Genomic DNA, 20,005 nt, shown 5'->3' on the forward strand with positions numbered 1-20,005 from the left:
TATTTATATTTCAATTGAGTTGTGCTTAAACAATTATATATATATATATATATATATGTTATTATCATATTGATACCGTATACATAGATCAAACGATCTAAACTTAATTCGATAATTTATGAAGACTTATATCATGATGGTGTTGTATTACTTTTTGTATATAATTTTTTCATAATTCATTAGATTAAAATATGCTATAAATCAGTGTACTATTTGTAAATTTAGAATTTAGTTTATGTACTTCCAATTTTAAGATTTTATTTTATTTTTTAGATTTTAAAATTTAGGTCAATTGTTAACATTGTTTTAGATTCATTATAACATTATTATTTTTAGTTTTATTGCTACTCTGGTGAATATTTTTATTTAAAAAATACTAATAAATTTAATAAAAATTAATAGACCAAAATTTTAAAATAAAAAATAAAAAAGTTTTAAACTTGTGAGATTATTATTTCATTGGTTTGGTTTACATTACAGGTTCCTTCCATTTGAATCTTTTCCTTTTCCTAAATCACATGTAATAATGTTATTTAGTTTTAGTTAAAGGATACCTTTTAATCCACCGTAAATTTGTAATTATGTGCCTAAAGAAACAAGTAGAATTAGAAACATCGGTTACTTAAAACTAAAGTTGTACTTGTTTGACATTGTGTAAGAAACAATTATTTTAGAATCAAGATTATGTTGTGCCTTCATTAACTTAATTATTTTTCAAGACTTTTTTATTTGGTAAGTCGTCTTCAAAATTAGTTAAATATTGATTAAAGTGTAATTAAATATATGGATTTCAAATTGGACAAACCTGTCATGTCCGAATTCCAGACCCCAAAAAGACACAAATATTAAATTGGCTCCAAAAACCCTTTTGCCTTTCTTTTTATTATTTTCAAATTTGAAATGTGAAACAAGGGTAAGACCGTCATTTCAGTTTTCCCGCAAACTCCATTTTGCCGCAAACCAAGCTGGCTTCTCTCTCCCTCTCTATGAAGCGCATGATTAAAGACAAACCTCTCGACCTTTTACGTGGCGTTGTATGATTGGTTCATTTCACGTCGTTGGGATTGACAACGTCACCAACCAATAAACAAACACCAGTCACTCTCAAATTTCTCTCACTAATGTAAACTGCTTCTTCATATGTGTTCTATCTTTATCCTTTGGCTGTTTCTCTCTCTAAACTGTGTTTTTTATCTCACCGAAATTCCTATATTTCGCCTTATTTTCCCTCTGTTTTGCTTACGAAAATCCGACATACGTATCCAGCGATGCATGACCTTCCGATCCATTGCAATTTCGGTCCTTAATGCTTCGGTTTTCGACCTTAGTTTGACCCCTGTTTGATTCACTGAGTTGGGCAATCATTTTAGTTTAGAAAAAAAGAGAAAGAAACATGCTGGAGGCAATGGAGAGTTCCGTCAATGGCGATGGTTTCTCCCAGTTACAGAGCTATGGAGACAGTAGCGAAGAAGAGCTGTCGGTATTACCCCGTCATACTAAGGTGGTCGTGACTGGCAATAACCGTACTAAATCGGTGCTCGTTGGTCTGCAAGGCGTGGTCAAGAAGGCTGTTGGACTTGGCGGGTGGCATTGGCTGGTAATTCCTTGGAATTTTTTTTCCGTTTTTCTAGAAATGGGAGGGGCCTGGAGTTTAGATTTTATCTGGGAATTGGAGGAACTTGAATTTCTTGTTTATAAAACTGGGGATTTTCATAGAGTTATATACGTGAACTCAAATTTGGTTTTATTTTTCAAGATAATGTGGATTCCATTTGAGGAATTTTGAAAGTTTAAAGGTTTTTATAATCAAATAAACCTTTTGCTTTTTGGCTAATTCAATGGTTATACATATTGTCTTGGTGGTTTTTGCGCATTGAATCCTTTTTAGCGTATTTAATAAATTTTATTTTCTAATGAAACTGGAAATTTAGTTGTCTCTTGTCTTAGTTTGGTTCAAGTTTGATGCTTATCCTTCCATCTAATAATAATAATAAGAATAATAATAATAAAAGGTTTCTTTATTTCTCAAAAATCGCAACTTCGGGTTCTCGGATGGTAGGTTTCGATTGCATGTAAGTTTCCGTCAATGGATCTGGCATGTTGATTTGTTTTAGGGATTGTACGATGCTGTTCTGATATTTGTAGAACGAGATTTGATTTCCTGGGGATTAATTTGTCCTTTCTTAAGAAAATAGATAAATTAGGAATTTATCTTATACTGAGCTTAGATTTTCAATTGCATGATTGTATTATTCATGTATTCTTGTTAGATTGATCTCAGAATGTTTCCCAACAAGAAACCCTTTTTTTTTCTTTGTTTTTCCATTGTTTCTTATGATTTTGGTTGCTGGAAACAATCATACTTTGATCTTGATTTTCTTTTTCTACTGTAGATGTGCTAGTGGATTGAAACACATTTTGACAGTGTCAATTCTAACTGATTATTTTAACAAAAACACTATTTTTTTTTTACTTCCGAAAATCTGGAAACTTGTCTCCATATGCGTCCCCTTATTGGACAATATTGGTAGATTAGGCATTCACCTTTTAGCTGATAGTGATATTTTGTTTCTCTACTCAATAAAACAACAGGTTCTTACCAATGGCATAGAAGTAAAACTACAGAGAAATGCCCTCAGTGTAATCGAAGCTCCTACTGGTAATGAAGAAGACGACGACATCGAATTTGAAAACGTGCAATGGAATGGATCAGACATGGGTGAGTTTGTTTTTTGACTTGTTTAATTCAAAATTTGCGTCTGCCTCTAAATTTTAGTTTCCTGTGTGAGTTTTTCAAGTCTAAAGCTTTCTTGTTGCCGTGTACTTTTCATTCAACTGTTAATTTGTTTAAAATTTCACTAGTAGGAAAGATATTTCTTTTACTTGTGCTGACTTTGGGGTACCGTCGATATTGTGCGTCTTGGGTCTTGTGTAAGACGTTTATATCTTGGAAGCAGAGTGCAGCAATTCTTAACGTTTTGATTGACTATTCTAATACCTAATACTTTTGGTGGTGTGATTTTGGATAATATTCTCTTTTGAGATGGAGTTCAGATTGTTGAATAGGATCCATTTCTGTTGCCACCTTTAGCTTTCACTATTTCTAAAAGCCTCAGTGTCTCATTTTCCTCATCTTTCTTCTTTTGGTCCCACTACACTTGGGTTTTTTTAATGTAGTTTGTTTGATCTTTCAATTTCCAGCATCTGATGACACTCAAAAGTCCCACAGATCAAGGCATAGAGCGCATAAATCGTCTGGGTCTTGTCACAAGACGATTAGTAGGTCTCTTTCTTGTGACTCGCAGTTGAAAGGGACTGTTTCTACATCGCGTGGGTCCATGGTAATTTTTTTTTTTAAAACTGTGCTTTCTTTTTATACAATCTTCAATCTTCGGGCGTATTGCAACATGATGTTAGCTATACATTATATTGTTTCCCCTGTAGAAAGTTGACCTCAGCAAACTAGAGATTGCTGCTTTATGGAGATATTGGCGACACTTCAATCTTGTAAGTTTTCCATGGAGAACTAATTAATTAGAACCATGGATGCTTGCCTGTACCACATTTACCGCCAAAGAAATAAATGGGTTAAATGTCATTTGTCTTTGGTATTGCTAGGTAGATACTATTCCCAATCCATCAAAAGAGCAACTAGTTGATGTCGTTCAAAGGCATTTCATGTCGCAGGTAACTTACTCAACCGCTCTTGCAGCTTCTCCTTCTTTTGACTTTGTTGCTTAAGACAACTGTGTTATAGTTTTTTCCACCTCGTGACTGAAAAGTAAGGACAATTTCTTATTACACCATGAAAATGCCATCTATTGTTGCAGCAAATGGATGAGCTGCAGGTAATTGTGGGATTTGTTCACGCAGCTAAGAGATTGAAGACGGTTTGTAAATGAGCTGGAGCATAATGATGGGATTCAGATGCCTCTGAGTTTGGTTGTCAACATCCCAAGGCCGCTAACAGAAATGCAGGTATCCTAATGACGTGTTCTGTTGTTGGTGATAACTGTGATGTATTTGTTGCTTGTTAATCATTTCGGGTATCTCTGTCTGTCAAGTAGGTTTAGTAATTCACCGAGTTATAGAGGTTCTTCCATTTTGGTAGACCGTAGACAAGTTTGTGTAGATATTTGATTCCAAAACTTGGTTACAATACAAGACCTCTTTCCTTTCTAAAGCTTGCCTCAATCTTCACCATACTGCTAACTTGGAGATGTGGATTTCTTTTTTTTGGGGAATGTATATTCTTCTTTCTTGCTTTGGCTGCTTCATATTGGTATTATTATTTTAATAAATAATTTATATTTTATTGATAAGCAATTGCTTAGTGGATTTAGTTTGAGCGGCCCAATTTCAAATCAATTTGGGTCTCGGCATGGTTTGCAAAATGGGTAATGGAAACCAACTTGGCCTAATTGATTAGAGTGAATTTTGGTTAAAAATATCTTCACATTAAAATGGGTTCTACACGCATGCATATTAGACTCTGAAATATTCAACAACAAACCCTTGCTTTAAAATTGGTTATGGTTCAAATACGATGTTAGTCCCTGTACTTGAATAGAATTTGAGATTTAATTTATTTATTTTAAAAGTTAAAATTAAGTTTTATTTTATTGATTTTAAAATCTTGGTTTAGTTGTTAAAATGAGAAGCATTTTTGTTAAAATTTGTCAATTTAAAACTGAGTTATCTTTTATATGATGAAACTTATGGTTGATGGTGACAAATTAATTATGGGGTTGAGATTTTAAATTTAAAAAATAGGAGATTGAATTTTAACTTCCAAAGTACAAGATTAAATTTGACTAATAACATATTTGAACCCTTAAAATTCTAGGAAAAGGAAAAGACTAAACAATAATTCAGGGTCTATAATTACATACAAGTAATTATATTGAACAAGTGTGTTTAAAATTTTCATTTTTAAATTACGGTCTTTATTAAAAGGAAACATATTCATATGTTCAACTAAATTAATTTAGCAGGGAGAAATTATTTTGATTGGTTATGATATTAGTGTTGTACTTAGAGATTTAGGTCATGTTTTTTAATTTTGAAAAATTCATGGTTAAATTCGGCTATTTGTAAGTAACTTTTAGCAATGACATAATTTAATGATTTTAATAACAACTTTTTTATAGGTATAGGGGCTAAAACTTAACTAATTATAGTGACTAAATTCATAGAGTAATAGCAGAATTAAGGGTATTTTTCTGTTTTATGATTTAGCTGCTCGTTTTAGACCTTTTAATTTGATAGTTCCAAGCTTGAACAGAAAAAGGCAAATGTAGGCGGCATCATGTCCAAAATTGTGGACAATCAGCTACCACTCAGACGTGTGTTGTTTAAATTAAATTAAAAGAGGTTTTCCCATTAATTGAGAAGTTTCAGCCTGTTTTAGTCAAAGATTCATTCTCAGATTCCACAATTCTAGGTCTTTCTTTGCGTCCAATCTTTGTCTTGTTTCTTGAAATTAACAAGTTTGTGTTGTCAGATTTATGGCCCCAGGTAGTTGGTCAAAAAGATGAAACCAATTTTCGCTATTATTCAACAAAAACTGCTTTTTTATTATTATTTTAATTCGATTGAATCAACTTCCTTCGATGGCAGTTTGTAATTAAATCAACAATCATGGAGAAGTGGGATAAAAATGATATAAAAAATCAGTCTCTCTTTGTTATAATGATTCATGCTGTAGAGTTAGAAGGGATTCAGAAAGATGAAAAGTGGGAATTTCTTAACAATTTGCATAAAGTGTTTGAACAAAAAATGATTATTTATTCATGCAGTGTAGGTATTAGTAATGGCAAGGATCATAATTGAAGGTGATGAAAGGAAAGAAATTGCGTGAGTATTATATTATATTCAAGCAACGATTATTTTAAATCAGCTTTTTCCCTTGATGGCGGTAAAGGAGTTGAAAAAGAGCCTTCACACTGCTCTCATTTTCTTTTATACCTCGCGTCATCAAGCATTTACATAAAGGCTTTTTCAGAAAGAGTTGCCCCCTCCCCTACTCTTATATCATGTTCAATACCAACATCTTCTAAATTGCATTATTATGCTTTGTTTCTTTTTAAATATTTTAATTAATTTTTTGTATAATAAAATTTGATTTTAGGGCGTTTAAAATTTTCAATTAAAATTTTATTTAATTTTTGTATATAGATATATTTATTATATGAGTGACATAAATATTCATTTTCAGATATCTTACATTTTCATTCACAAATCTATCCATGTTAAAAAGACAAAATGATGTGTATTAATTCTCTTATTTGCAAGTCATTAGAATATAGTTCATGCGTATCTTCCGGTAAAAGAATCATAGAGATTTATATATTAGAAATCAGATTGTATTTTGGTACTTCTACTAAAAAATTGGATAAAGTAATCATTGTACGTTAGACTAAAAAACAAATTGGTCTTTCTGATAAAAATTTTATCAATCTCTACTGTTAAAAATTGATTCTTGTGCATTAACATTTAGTACATGTGGCATGCCACATGTCACTATCTAGTTATTCTCTTGGCCATTCAAATTTTAAATAATACAAATGAATGAATTTTTTAATAAAAAAGAACAATTTACTTTTTAATCTAACATATAATGATTAATTGCTTATTTTTTGAATAAAGAGATGAGAATGCAATCTAACTTCAGTAGAAATAAAACAACAATTTACTTTTACCATATCTCCTTGTTTTGGATGATATGTTGCTAATGGTGATATACATAAATATATTAAGAAGTGTATTGGGCTAAAACAGTTGACAAGATATTTGACTTTAAATAAAAAAGATTGAATCAATCACCGAAATGGGACTTGCCTCAGAAACCACCATGCACGAGAATAAACACGCTTCGGATCCTAAAGGTATTGACATCCCCACCACAATTGTCCCCAAAGAATTATCTACAGTCCTTTTATAGATGACAACACGAAACTTGTATAAATGTTGGTGTTGGATATATTGTTGAACATAATTATGAAATTAACTGTATCTAATAATACTTATATTCTTCTAACGACATTTAAAAAGGGGGGGGGGGGGGGGCAGGAAGGCTTAAATTGCATCAAATGATGACAAGAGGAAGGGAAGTTTAAATTTGGTGGCCAAATGGAACGTCATATTTAAGCAGCCTATTGGATTAGAAAAGGATTCCAGCCTAACATCGCACGGATGCATGTTCTACCACTTGGGTGCCTACTTTTGCTTCCATCATCATCCCCACAAACAATGTCAAACCTCACTCGAGTCATTTTCGGATACGGATAAAATGATACTTGAAAAAACAAATGAACGTATTCATGGTTATAAATTCGACTACAGAAGCTGGGTTATGTGGCAGATTTGAGGGCAACTTGGCTGATACGCCAGTCCCTGTTACTGGAAGAATCGAATATCAAAACATCATTCTATTTTAGGCTCAATACTCTCTTTTATAGTTTGCTAACACGCATCGTGCCTGCCTTCTTCATGAGTTCAGAAGCTGATTCTCTCACAGCATTTTACCTCCAAATTAATTAGTATTACATTGTAACGAGTTTGAAATGGGGTAGTAGACTTCCCACTGCCACTAGCAGTAGTGCCCAAGAATCTCAACTACATCAGCTACTGATCTGATGTAATCATCAAATCCTAAAATTATTCTTCATTTTTTGTTCCAAGTTCCAACCCCCCCAAATTGCGGGGATTCTTAAATTCTTATTCAGTGATTAACACGAGATTCCTACCAGAGGGCTGCAATGATTCATGGATCCCTACATTAAGGCTAACTATGAATATCTAACCCACTTGCAGTAAGAATCTCCACATCCTCAGCCGCCCCACTGTCAATTTTTAAAAGTAAAAAAAGAAACAAATATCTACTGCAACGATAATAATTTAGTATCAGAAAGTTTCGTGAAAGAACTCTGCGCATACAAAGAAAGAAATAAAAGTGCATGTGTTTTGAAGCAAGAAGTTTTATTGGAAAAAGATTAATCAAGTTTCCACGCAAGCTTATTTAGCTGTCTAATTTTTTAAAAGCCAAAATACTGATATGTTGTTGTCTGATTGAGACATGGTCGGAATCATGATCTTCCATCCCCAATTTCAAATGTTTGGGTTCCATAACATGCATTACAATATGTGTTTTGGCTGGTTGAGATATATAACCTGGTGCTCCTGAAAAATATGAAACGAGGGTCCTAATCAATTAATAAGGGGCAAAACAGTGACCCTCTTTATCCACAATATACGCCTAGAATTTCCGAGAAACACTCGCCCAAGTTTCTGTCTCTCTCGTGCGATTTTGTGTGCAAATTGGCAAATTTGACAGGGCATGTGAATTTGTGAGGTTAATGTCTTCTTTCTAGTTCCACTCCCACCCAACACTCCAACAGGCTGTTGCCCTGCAATTCGTGGGTTTTCATTTTTTTTTCTCTTTTAACTTAATATTGTTCCAGCCTAAGTGAAATTAGGTAAAACCTTCTTAATAATATTAACTTCAATATTTAAATTTAATTTAAATACTGTGAAAGCAAATCCATCTTCACTTCTTACTTCTACTAATCACTTGAGGATACATTGAATTTTTTTCCTATATTTATAAAGAGAGAAGAAATAATGTTTTCATAATTACATCTGTGACCAAATTAATCAAATCATTAATTTTTTCTAAACACAATGTTACTTAAATCATAAATGTGTTTAATTCTCAATGTCTTTTAAATTAATGAATTATATGCCTTCTAAATCATAATTGAGATACTGGAAATTTGAAATTCAACCACTAAAATAAATATTAACAATTTTAATTCAAGTAAATAATATAATTAATCTGTAAGCATATATACAAAATCTAATTAAACAATAAATATATTAACAAAGTCCATAATTAATTAAGCAATAAAAAAATCTATATCTTGATGTGAATTTCTTTAAAACAAACTAAGTTGGTAACTTCATTCCAGCATTTTTTTTTAAGTCTTAAGCTTCACATCCAAATTTAGTGTAAAATATATTTATTCTATTGTTTTAAGAAGGTGTAATGATAAAATTTAGTCTCTAAATATTTATATTTTTGTCAATTTGATATTTATTCTATTTTTAATTAAATTTAAACATTAATCTTTTAGAATGAGTTAAATTATTTTTATTTAGCAGAAATTAGGATTAAAATATTCATTTTTAACAATGTTGGTGTGGCCAGTTGCGTAATAGTTCACGAGCACTTCACACTAACATGACAATATTTATTTTATGTTTTATATCAATAAATAATTTAAAATTATAAAATTTAAAAAACTTTAAAATTAAAAAAAATCACAATTAGACCTAAGCTTAATTTTTAAAAATTTTAAAAATATAATAATTCTATAAAGTTAAAAAAAATCAATATTGATAATGATTTTAAAGATAAAGTTATAAACAATTAGGCCCTTTTAATGGTAATGCTTAAAACTTTGAAACTTCAACTTCTTAAGTATAAGTCTCATTTTTTTATAAAATTATGTATGAATTCTCGATTTATATATTTTGAGTTTATATCTTATAGGGATTGAAATAAATATATTATCAATAAAATGATTATATATTAACTTAATAATAATTAGAATATTTTTGTAACTAATTAGATGTTTATTGTAAAAATTATTGAAGATAAAAATAGATAGAATAAGTAATTAAATAATTAAATACAAAATAATTAATTAATAAAGGGTAACATTATCCCTTTATTAAAAATTCATTTAATAAATCTTAGGAGGTTAGTATAATTTAATCAAATTTCATAGGCAAGTGGATATTTTAAGTTAACTGTGTTATTAGTCATTATATGGTAGGTAAATATTGAAAATTGTTACTATACTTTTTTTATTGATATTTATTATTATATTTTGAAATTATGAGTAAATTTTTATTCAACTCTTATGTGATTAAATTTTACCATTATACTTTGAATTTTATTAAAATTTTACGTCAAATTTAATTTTTTAAATTAAAACTTACCACTCAATATTAATTTTAATGATTTAAAATAAAGGTCTTTCAAATAAATTATTAACTAAATTAGAATTCCTATTTAATGAAATAAAACTCAAATATATATATATATATATATATTATAAAATAAAAATAGTTTATTTTATGAAATAATCATTTTATTTAATTTTAATATTATAATAATTAGCATATTATTGTTAAATATTAAAGTAAAATATAAAATTGTGTATTCAAATGATAGCAAAATTTAATAATTTTTTTATTTTAATCAATTAAATGTAGAGTTACAAAATTCAATATAAAGTTAAAGTATAGTGATGAATTTATCTCTAATTCATAAGGAAAATGAGAAATATCAAGTAAGTGAAGTAAAGTGGTAAATTTGCACATTTGATCCTATATTTTAGAAATGAATATTAAAATTTAAAATATTAAAATCATCATTGTTCATTAAAATAATAATAAATTTAAAGATATTCTTGAATACAATATATATATATATAAGGATTGTAAGAAAGCTTTTAACCACTTCTTAGTTAACAAGCCTTGGTAAAAATATATTCCTTTACTTTTCACAAATAAATATCAATTTTATGCAAAATTCCCCGTTGATTTAGTATTATTTTTAAACTATTAATTAGTATGTATTATTTTAATTAATTGGGATTTCAATTATAACTAAGAAACATAATATAAAAGATTCTCATTTTCGTAAGTTCATAATTTATCACAGGACCAAATTTAGCGTAGATTCTCTAAACATTCTCCTCAAACATTGGACTATAAATAAAGATCCTCTCACCCACCACCACCATCTCCCAGCTTCTCTCTTATACAAAACTCTCCTTTTCTATTCCTCATCAATGGCGCTCCGGAAAATTCTTGGGAAGCGTCCGTTGAGCTGTTATGGAATCACCTCATCGCTTGCCACCGTAGAGAACTCTCCGATCTCTCTCCATACCGCACCTCGCCGGGAGTACGTGGCCCTGCCCGATTCCGGTGAAAGAGGATTCTTCCGACGGTTCTTTCACCTGAGGCCTTTGGAACAGCCGTCGCCGGGATTTCCAAAGATCTTCTCGGTTCCTGTGGGTGAAAAGTTGATAGAAAAGCTTCGAGGCATAAACATTTCTGGAAATCAGCTTCGGTTGGAAGGAATAACTCAGCCTCGACCTCTACCAATGGATGCCAGGGCTAAGGTTTCTGTTGAAGATGCGAGGAAGCTATTGAGGGCTTCTCAAATCCAGAAGCTTAAAGCGAAGCTAAGAGAGATTCCAAAAAGTTCGATTTCTTATTACGAGTTTGTTCAGATCTGCCTTGATGGATGTGGAAATGAAGCTCAAGGTTTAGAACTAGCTAAATTGCTGGATCATTCGGGAAACGTCATCGTTTTAGGGAACGTCGTTTTCCTCCGCCCCGAAGAGGTATAAAATTTCTCTCCCTCCATTTTATTTATTTTAGGAATTATTCTTTAATATATTTTCAGTGACTGTGTCAATAAAAGCTTAAAAATAAATATAAATAATTCATTACTAGTCTTCCAAACTGTTTGGAGGAGTGCAATGCACGCGCTGTTGCGAAGTGGGTCTGGTTCAGCCGAATGGTCAGCTCCAGAGGACAGTCATAGTAAGCTAAACGAAGGCTTTTAAATGACCATTCTAATTTCTAAAACTCTAAAATTAGGTTCATGAATGACTAACCTAAAGCATGGGGGTATGAAATGAATATTGACTGAGTTTTATTCCCACAGTTGGCTAAATCAATGGAAAGCATGATTTCGGAATCGATGGCCCTCCCAGATGACCCAAGAAGAAAAGAGCTGGAAGAAATGGGGAAACAAAAGGCTGAAATAGACAAAAAGGCCAAGGCTCAGGTTCGTGGTGAGCTTTATTGTGGGCTGGGGTTCCTACTGCTTCAAACACTGGGATTCATGAGGCTTACGTTTTGGGAACTAAGTTGGGACGTGATGGAGCCCATATGCTTCTTCGTCACCTCCCTGCACTTTGCCTCTGCCTATGGTTTTTTCCTCACCACTTCCACCGAACCCTCCTTTGAAGGCTATTTTCAACGCCGTTTCAAAACTAAACAAAGGAAACTCATCAAGGCCCACAGCTTTGACATCGAAAAATACAATAAACTTCGTCAAGCCTTATATCCCAACATCTCTAATGCCTTGCCGAGCTTGGAGCGTTGCTCCTCTACCACCTTAAAACATGAAGACGAGGCATTCCTTTGACGCTCCTACAAAGGAAACTAATGGAGTTTTTTTCTTCTTCTTCTTCTAGCACTAGTTATATAATATTATGCGAAATAGAAAAAGGAACTGTGGATTCTATGATGTGGATCGCCAGTGACTTTGATATTTGAATCATAATTGTTCTTATCCAGTATCGATTCTTCTGACGATTGAGTACTATTAAGTAGAGTGCTGTAAAACCAAAATTAGCAAAGCAAGAAGCAAGATCCACATGCATAGTAGTCCTTAGATGTACAGCAATAGCCATCTGCTCGGCTACTATAGGTATATTATAGATGAACTAACTGGCTTTGTATTAGATCACGTGTCCTAGTTTTTGAGGGCGTGAGTTGATTTAGGTCTTTCTCCAATGATCTTCTAAATTGGTCCCAAGTCTTTTCTCAGGGAACTTTGTAAAGGGTAGTACTAGTATAAATTTCAAACGAGTAGCTTTTTTTTTTAAGAAAATAATAAATATTAATATAAATGTATTTCTTTTTGCTTTTATTATTTTTATATTATGTTTAAATCAGTTAAAATAAAATATCTAAAAATTCAACTTAAGCCTAAAAAGTTTTATTCATAAGTACTTTTATCATTCTACCTAACAACAAAAAAATGAATTTTCCTATAAACAAACAATGAAAAAAAACTAAAATGAAATGTTTAAATCATCTAAAAATCGAAGTTTTTGTAGTGAAAACAAAACCTATCAAATTAAAAGGTAATTTTTTGATGATTCTCTAAATGCTACTTGAATGAAAATGCATTACTAATATATCTATTTATAATGCTAAATCGTAATTTAATTTATATATAACTATAACACTAATTAATTGATACTTAGTTTAAAATAACAAATATGCACCCAAAATCTAAGTGATAATAATTGTAAAAATTGAATGTACAATTAGATTATTTATGTTTATCATTGTATAATAATTAATAATACATGCAATATTTATACATCAAACATGAATTGAGAGAAATTTTAAATGGACAATAATATTTTTATTGTTCATTATATTATATATTCGAATAATAATTATTAATGTATTACTAATTATTATGTGATAATAAAAATAATATTAATTAACTATTAGATCATTGAATGTATTTGAATAAATTAAGAATAATTAAACCCTTAAATAAATTATACATATATTATTGTTTAGCATATGTTAAAGCAATTTTTTTCACGTGCATTTTTAAATAAATTTATAAAATATTATTGGCATAAAATAAAAATAATTATAATTATTAGTGTTTTTATATAAAATATAAAATAATTTTAATTATTTTATTTTATTAATAATTTTCTGAACCATCATCAATATCTTTATTATTATGGATATTTAAAGTATTATGTAAACAATCCAACCATGTGTAACGGCTCAACTTTCAATGGTATTGAAAATGTAGTTTTAGAACCCTATTTTTGTAAATTGAGTCTGTAAATATAAATTAATAATAATTACATAATTAATATAAAAATATATTAAAGATTAGTCAAATAATTTTGTCAAATTAGTAGTTGAATAAGGTTCAAAGACTAAATTGTAAAACCCAATAACTATATATTTTTAATTGACAAAAAGCTTGAGGATCTATCTAGCAATTAACCTAATGTTCAAAATGGTGAACAAACCATTTTCCAATACGAATAAGTGGAGAGTGATGACATTTTCCATTATACAAATGATTAAGAGATAATTAAAGTAATTAAGGCATGATTAACTTAATTAAACTATGTTAATTAGTGATTAATCATGGTATACAAGTATAAGTTACTGCAGAAAAATGCATCATCTTTCTCTCCTTCACCATCCACCATTTTACAAACCAAATTTCGGCCAAGAAATAAATTGAAGGTAAATAAGTCATTTTTCATGTAATTTTTATAGATTTAGGGTCATGAGAACTTTATTTAGCTACCCATGAATCAATTTGATAAATTGTTTAAGTTTTAATGTTGCATGGTTTATTACTTGATGAATTATATTTGAAATTTATATATTTCAAGCTTAGATTGTAAAGTTAACTTAGCTTGTTCGTTAACTTGTTACATTAGGGACCAAATTGAATAAATGTAAAACATGTCATGAAATTATGTTAGGAATATAAAATATAACCAAATGAGAATAAATAAAATCAAATTTTAATACTGAAGCTAGGGATTGAAAGTTATGTCTATCCCACGTTTAGGGACTAAAATGAATAAAATGTAAAATATGTGGGAAAAATAAAAAAAATGGATTTACTAGGATCATGCATCTTATAATATTATATGATACTATTTGGTAATAATTTGCTAAACAAAATATTTATCTAGATCAATATTTGGATCAAATTGGAGTTAATAGAGGAAAAGCTAAATCTGCATATTAGTCTTTGAAGAATCTACTCATTTGTGTTTTGAATAAGTAAGTTCCTTTGGAACTTACATCTCATTTTGTATGATATGTGTACTTGTGTTTAATTTGATATATGTATGCTTGAGTATGCTTTAAAGTACTAGTGGATTAATAAATTAAATTGAAATGTTATGTGATGATTGACTATTACGCAATAATGCAAGGCATAAATGTGAAAATCTGAATGACTACAAGGTATAGAAATGAAGCATGTGATCATTTACAGGGTGTGATAAGTAAACGTGGATAATTACAAGGTATAACCGTGTGAAAATGATTGATTACAGGGATGATAATGAAATGTGTGTAATTAATGCCCATGTAAACTTGGCATACAATTAGCATGTCAATAGGGTCATATGCATGCTTGTACGGGATATGTGATTGTATGGAGATTATTATAAGTTATATTGACATCCAACATCTATTGTGGATCATCGAGCATTATATGTCTCTATGAAGACCTTGGTGTGGTGTAGTTCACTCGTGTATCCAACTCTGTTTTACTAAAGTTGTAATAACCTGAAAATTTCTATAGTAAGATATTATCCTTGATATAGAAAAATAAGGAAATAAGTGACAAAAAGAAAAGTTTTGAGTTATGACAATGTTGGGAAGTAAATTATGATATCTTGATCCAGGAAAGGACTAAATTGTAAAAATATGAAAAGTTTTGTTGCCTAAGAGTAAATACTTAAAACTTGAGGGGTTAAAGTGTAAATATGAAAATTTTGAACGGCCAATAGTAAATATTTTAAGGGTGGAATGATCTAGAAACTAAGGAAAATAGATGAATTAGGACCAAATTGAATAGGTGAAGAATTGTGAGGGACTAAATTGTAATTTTACCAAATTAAACGATGACTCAAGGATGGAATTTTAAAAGATAATAAAGGGAAAAATGGTCAATTGGAAGAGAGAGAAATCTAGAAAGTAATGATGATGTTGATGATATTTTATAATTATTTAATTGAGATAAATATTATTTTAATTTTAATGAGATATTTTATTATTTATTATTATTTTATTATTAATTTATTTAATATATAAGGAAGGAAAGATGAAGAATTTCTATCATTTTTTCATCCATGCAATTCATGTTAGAAGAAAGAAAGTTTTTTTTCTTTATAATTTGGTCCTTCCACCAAAAATCTACTATTTTCACTTAGAAATCAAAAGAATTTCCATAACTATCAAGAGAGAAAGATGACAAGTAGACCATGAGGAGCTATAATATCAAGTTAGATTCAAGAATTAGAAGCTGGAGGAGAGAGAAAATCAAGTTAAAGGTTGAAATCAATAAGACAAGGTAAGAACATCAAGATTTCAATATATTTTCAAATTTGATACTACTGAAAAAGCATGGAAATGATGTTAATGTAGAGTTTTCTCATATAACGTTTTATGTTCTTGATATGTTAGTGAAGAGAAAGTAATGAGAAATAGTGTAGAGAAAGAAAGTAAGGGTGTTATAAACATGGTAAATAAATATCTTGCACTAAAACAGTTTTGGACAGTAGCAGTAGGCTAACTTTGAAAAATCACCATAAATTTTGGAAATCGAATTAGAGGATGAAAAAAATAAGAAATTAAAGATTATTGAGTCAAGTTTCTTATAGAAGAAACTGTGTAAGCAAAGAAATTGTGAATTATGAGATATAATAAATTTTGTGAGACAAGATCAGAATTATTTCGGGTTCCCCTATTCTGACTTTGGAAAATCATAAAAAAATGGATAAAAATAATTAAGGGCTTAAATTTATATGTTTAAAATATTTAATGATATATTTTCAAGATAAATAAGCGAGAACATCATCTGAATCTCGTACGAGGAGATAATTAATTCTTAGAGAAGAAGGGTCAAAACTGTCAGACAGCAAAATAGGGGTAACTTTAAAAAATAAAATGTACTTATTGGCTAAATAAAAAATTATGAAAATTTTATGGTAATAATATATGTGAGTCTAGTTTCAGGGAAAATTATAATATCTTAATTTGGAGTTATTTATCTTAAGATAAAAATAATTTAGTGACTATGACACGGATGGATAGCTTTGAATATACATATAAGTAAATAGTGAAATTATAGATAATGTTACTTATAAGCATGTTATATACATTAAGGATGTGGAATGGAGAGGAGGAGGAGGAAAATATATATGAATATTCAGCTAATATGGTTAATTTGCATGTCATGTTTTAGGCTCAAGGACTAAATTGAATAAAAGTAAAACTTCAGCGAGTAATTTTGTAAACATGTCAAAAATGACCAAATTGAAGGGAATGAATTGTTTTATTATCTAAATTAATAAATTGAATGAAATTATTAATTTAAGATCGCGTGAAAATCTGGAAAATAATAAATTACTAAAATGCCCCTAAATCTTGGTATTTCTGCAATTTAGTCAGGTAAGTTCATATAACTTGAATGAGCATGTAAATATGTCAATTTAAATATTGTATTGTATTTTATATGATGTTTAAATTGAATATATGAAATGTATGGATGTTGAAATGAAAGAAATAATACATGTTCTAAAACTACTTGAAAGGGATAAAATCAGTTTGAATATTGGGTTCCGAATTGTAATAGGTGATTTCCCAAATGAAATAGTTCCTACATCTGTTACAGAAATAGATAACCCGGACGGTTAATATGACAAAAGCCTTCTCGAGAATATAAAGTGAATAGGATTCATCCCTGATTCACTATAATACCTCAAAGTGGATAGGATTTGTTCCTGATTCACTATGGTAATTTAAAGTGAATAGGATTTATTCCTAATTCACTACGGTAACTTAAGGCGGATAGGATTTGACCTGAAAAGGGTAATCCTGATTCGCTACGGTTACATAATATATGATTCATTATGGTAGCCTAAGGTGGATAGGATTTGACCTGAAAAAGGTAATCCTGATTCGCTACGGTTACACGATACATGATTCCTTATGATAACTTAAGATGGGTAGGATTTGACCTAAAAAGGTAATCTTGATTCACTACAGCTACATGAGATGTGACTCGAGAGAGTGCTTGATGATTAAAGTCCTAAGGGTCATTTCTGAATATGAATTGATTGAACATGGAAATGTACGCTTTGAGTTTACTGTTGAAAAATCCATCAGAACTCCAATGATTCAACGGATAGAATATTTGATATGATACGAAAATTATAATATGAAAAGGATGTTACATGAAACATGAAAATGAGTATTAAATGATATAAATTAATTGAAATTATTTTGAAAATTTCGATAATGCCTCAGATCCTATCCCGGTCTTGGGTACGAGTATAGGGTGGTACAAAAGTTCCATCGGGTGAAATATTATAATTGAAGTAAGAAACTTGAAAATGTGATGAAATAGATTTAGTAAACGAATTTGAAATGCATTGAAGTGAATTGTGTGTAATTGGTAGAATCTTATTGGTTGATAAGTTGATATGTCATTGAAATGAATTATGTTCAAATGGTATAACCTTATAGATTGATAATGGGATATTTCATTGAAATGTGTTAATTGTAATTGGTATAATCTTATGGATTGATGTTAGAATATGACATTGAGGTAAGCTATACGAAGGTGATTTAAATTGGTTATGTTTTTAATTTTGTTTATAATGTTTAAGGTGCATGAATGCTTGTTGCTCACCTTGTTGAAATTTTAATGTGTCATGTCCTAGTCAAACTAAGGTAGCTAATATGCTTGTATATGAACATGTTAAACATATTATTTTCCATTTGAACTTACTAAGCATTTATATGTTTATTCTAGTTGTTTTCTCTACTTGTAGATCATCATCTTGCGGAACTTATCAAACCGGTTTAGTGTGAAGCACACACTATCCACGAGATGATAGAATTATATTCATTTTGAGACCAAATATTTGTGACTAGAGGTGATCATGGGCTGGGCTGAGCTTCAACAAAATTTTAGACTTGTGTTCTAGGGTCGAGTGGGCCCACCCAAAAATGAGCCTAAAATTTTGCCCAAGCTCGACCCACTCATATTAATTTTTATAATATTATTTTCATGTAAAAATAAATTTAAAAATATAATATATCAAATGCACTAAAAACAATAAAATAAATGTTTCCCAACAGATTGAAAATAAATAAATAAAAATATACTTAAATAACACTAAAATAGATGTAACTTAACAAGCAAATGCCTCTAAAATAATAACAAAATTAACAATAAAATAATAATTATACAATATCCAAACAACAACAAAATAATAAAAATATAATAGTGAAATGACAACAAAACACATAAACAATTATTTATTTATTTATTTTGTAAATTCGAGTCGGGCCAAGTTTGGACAAAAAAAGCTTACCCGAGACCTAGTTAATTTAGAAAATTGATCTCATTTTTTGCCCAAACCCATTTTTTGAACTTATATTTTACTAAAACCTTCTAAAATTTTCGGATGGGTCTTCGGGTCGGGTGAAAGTTTCTTAGGAAAAAAGAAAAGAAAAGGGAGCTTAAAGAGAAATGGGCTTTGGAGCAGACTAAAGAGGAAATCGAGGTCCAAGGGGTTGATGGGCGGGCGCATACAATTCCACAAAATCAACAAATTTAGGCAGCTTTTTGTATTGAAGTTTTCAATTTATACGTTCACATCGGATAACCAGTGTTGGTTCTTTCTTAGCATTTGGACCAAGCAACATTAACATATGTTCTAAACCTCACCCACTTCTTATTTTTAAAGCAATATATATATATATATATATATATAAAATACACCCTCACAGTCTAACAGCTCACTTGCATATCATTATCCAGAGAAAAAGATGTTTGAACCCTTTCTACTGGGGCATGGAGTACAAAATTATTAGAGTTTGGTGCCCACTCCACATCGTTTTAGGAAGCTATGTAGCCATGTCCCATGCATATTGTGATATTTATTCATCATTATCCACTAACCCGACCCAAATCCAAATCCAAACCCTGCTCTGCTCTGCTCATTTTGTTTTCCCAATCCTGGACCTTAGCACTCACCACTCACCACTCACCCACCCTAACAAAGTACCCAACGTAATTCGATTAATGATTGCAAATATAGCTTTCTTTTGCAATTGGGCTATTCAGATAAATTAGACCTGCCTGTCTACCACTACCACTATACCGCCTGAAGCAGCATTCGGCTCTAGACTCGAGACCCAGCTAACACTTTTTGTTATCAAGAAAAAACAAACAGCTTTTTCTCTTTGGGAGCAAATCTAACGACTTGTATTGTGTCCAACTAATCCCACCAACTCTACTAGCTAAATTGAATCCCAACTTCACTTAATTATTTTCTAAAATTCAATATTTAATAAATTTTGTTCGAATTTCAATATTTATAATATTTTC

The 20,005-nt window shown here is 30.2% G+C and overlaps 2 protein-coding genes across 2 annotated transcripts; both read left to right on the top strand.

Moving 5' to 3' along the window:
* Window positions 1-1,084: 1,084 nt before the first annotated feature.
* Window positions 1,085-4,183, top strand: LOC108483984 (uncharacterized). Its single transcript, XM_017787565.2, has 6 exons — window positions 1,085-1,597; window positions 2,593-2,719; window positions 3,202-3,341; window positions 3,445-3,507; window positions 3,619-3,687; window positions 3,831-4,183. Exons 1-6 carry the CDS (start codon window positions 1,394-1,396, stop codon window positions 3,900-3,902), a joined length of 675 nt encoding a protein of 224 aa, XP_017643054.1. The 5' UTR covers window positions 1,085-1,393; the 3' UTR covers window positions 3,903-4,183.
* Window positions 4,184-10,692: 6,509 nt separating this feature from the next.
* Window positions 10,693-12,719, top strand: LOC108485852 (calcium uniporter protein 4, mitochondrial). The gene is made up of 2 exons (XM_017789699.2): window positions 10,693-11,420; window positions 11,747-12,719. The coding sequence occupies exons 1-2, from the start codon at window positions 10,863-10,865 to the stop codon at window positions 12,230-12,232; spliced, it is 1,044 nt and encodes a 347-aa protein (XP_017645188.1). The 5' UTR covers window positions 10,693-10,862; the 3' UTR covers window positions 12,233-12,719.
* The last annotated feature ends 7,286 nt before the right edge of the window (window positions 12,720-20,005 follow it).

Source organism: Gossypium arboreum, chromosome 5 (assembly GCF_025698485.1).
Source record: "Gossypium arboreum isolate Shixiya-1 chromosome 5, ASM2569848v2, whole genome shotgun sequence".
Taxonomy (NCBI): domain Eukaryota; kingdom Viridiplantae; phylum Streptophyta; class Magnoliopsida; order Malvales; family Malvaceae; genus Gossypium; species Gossypium arboreum.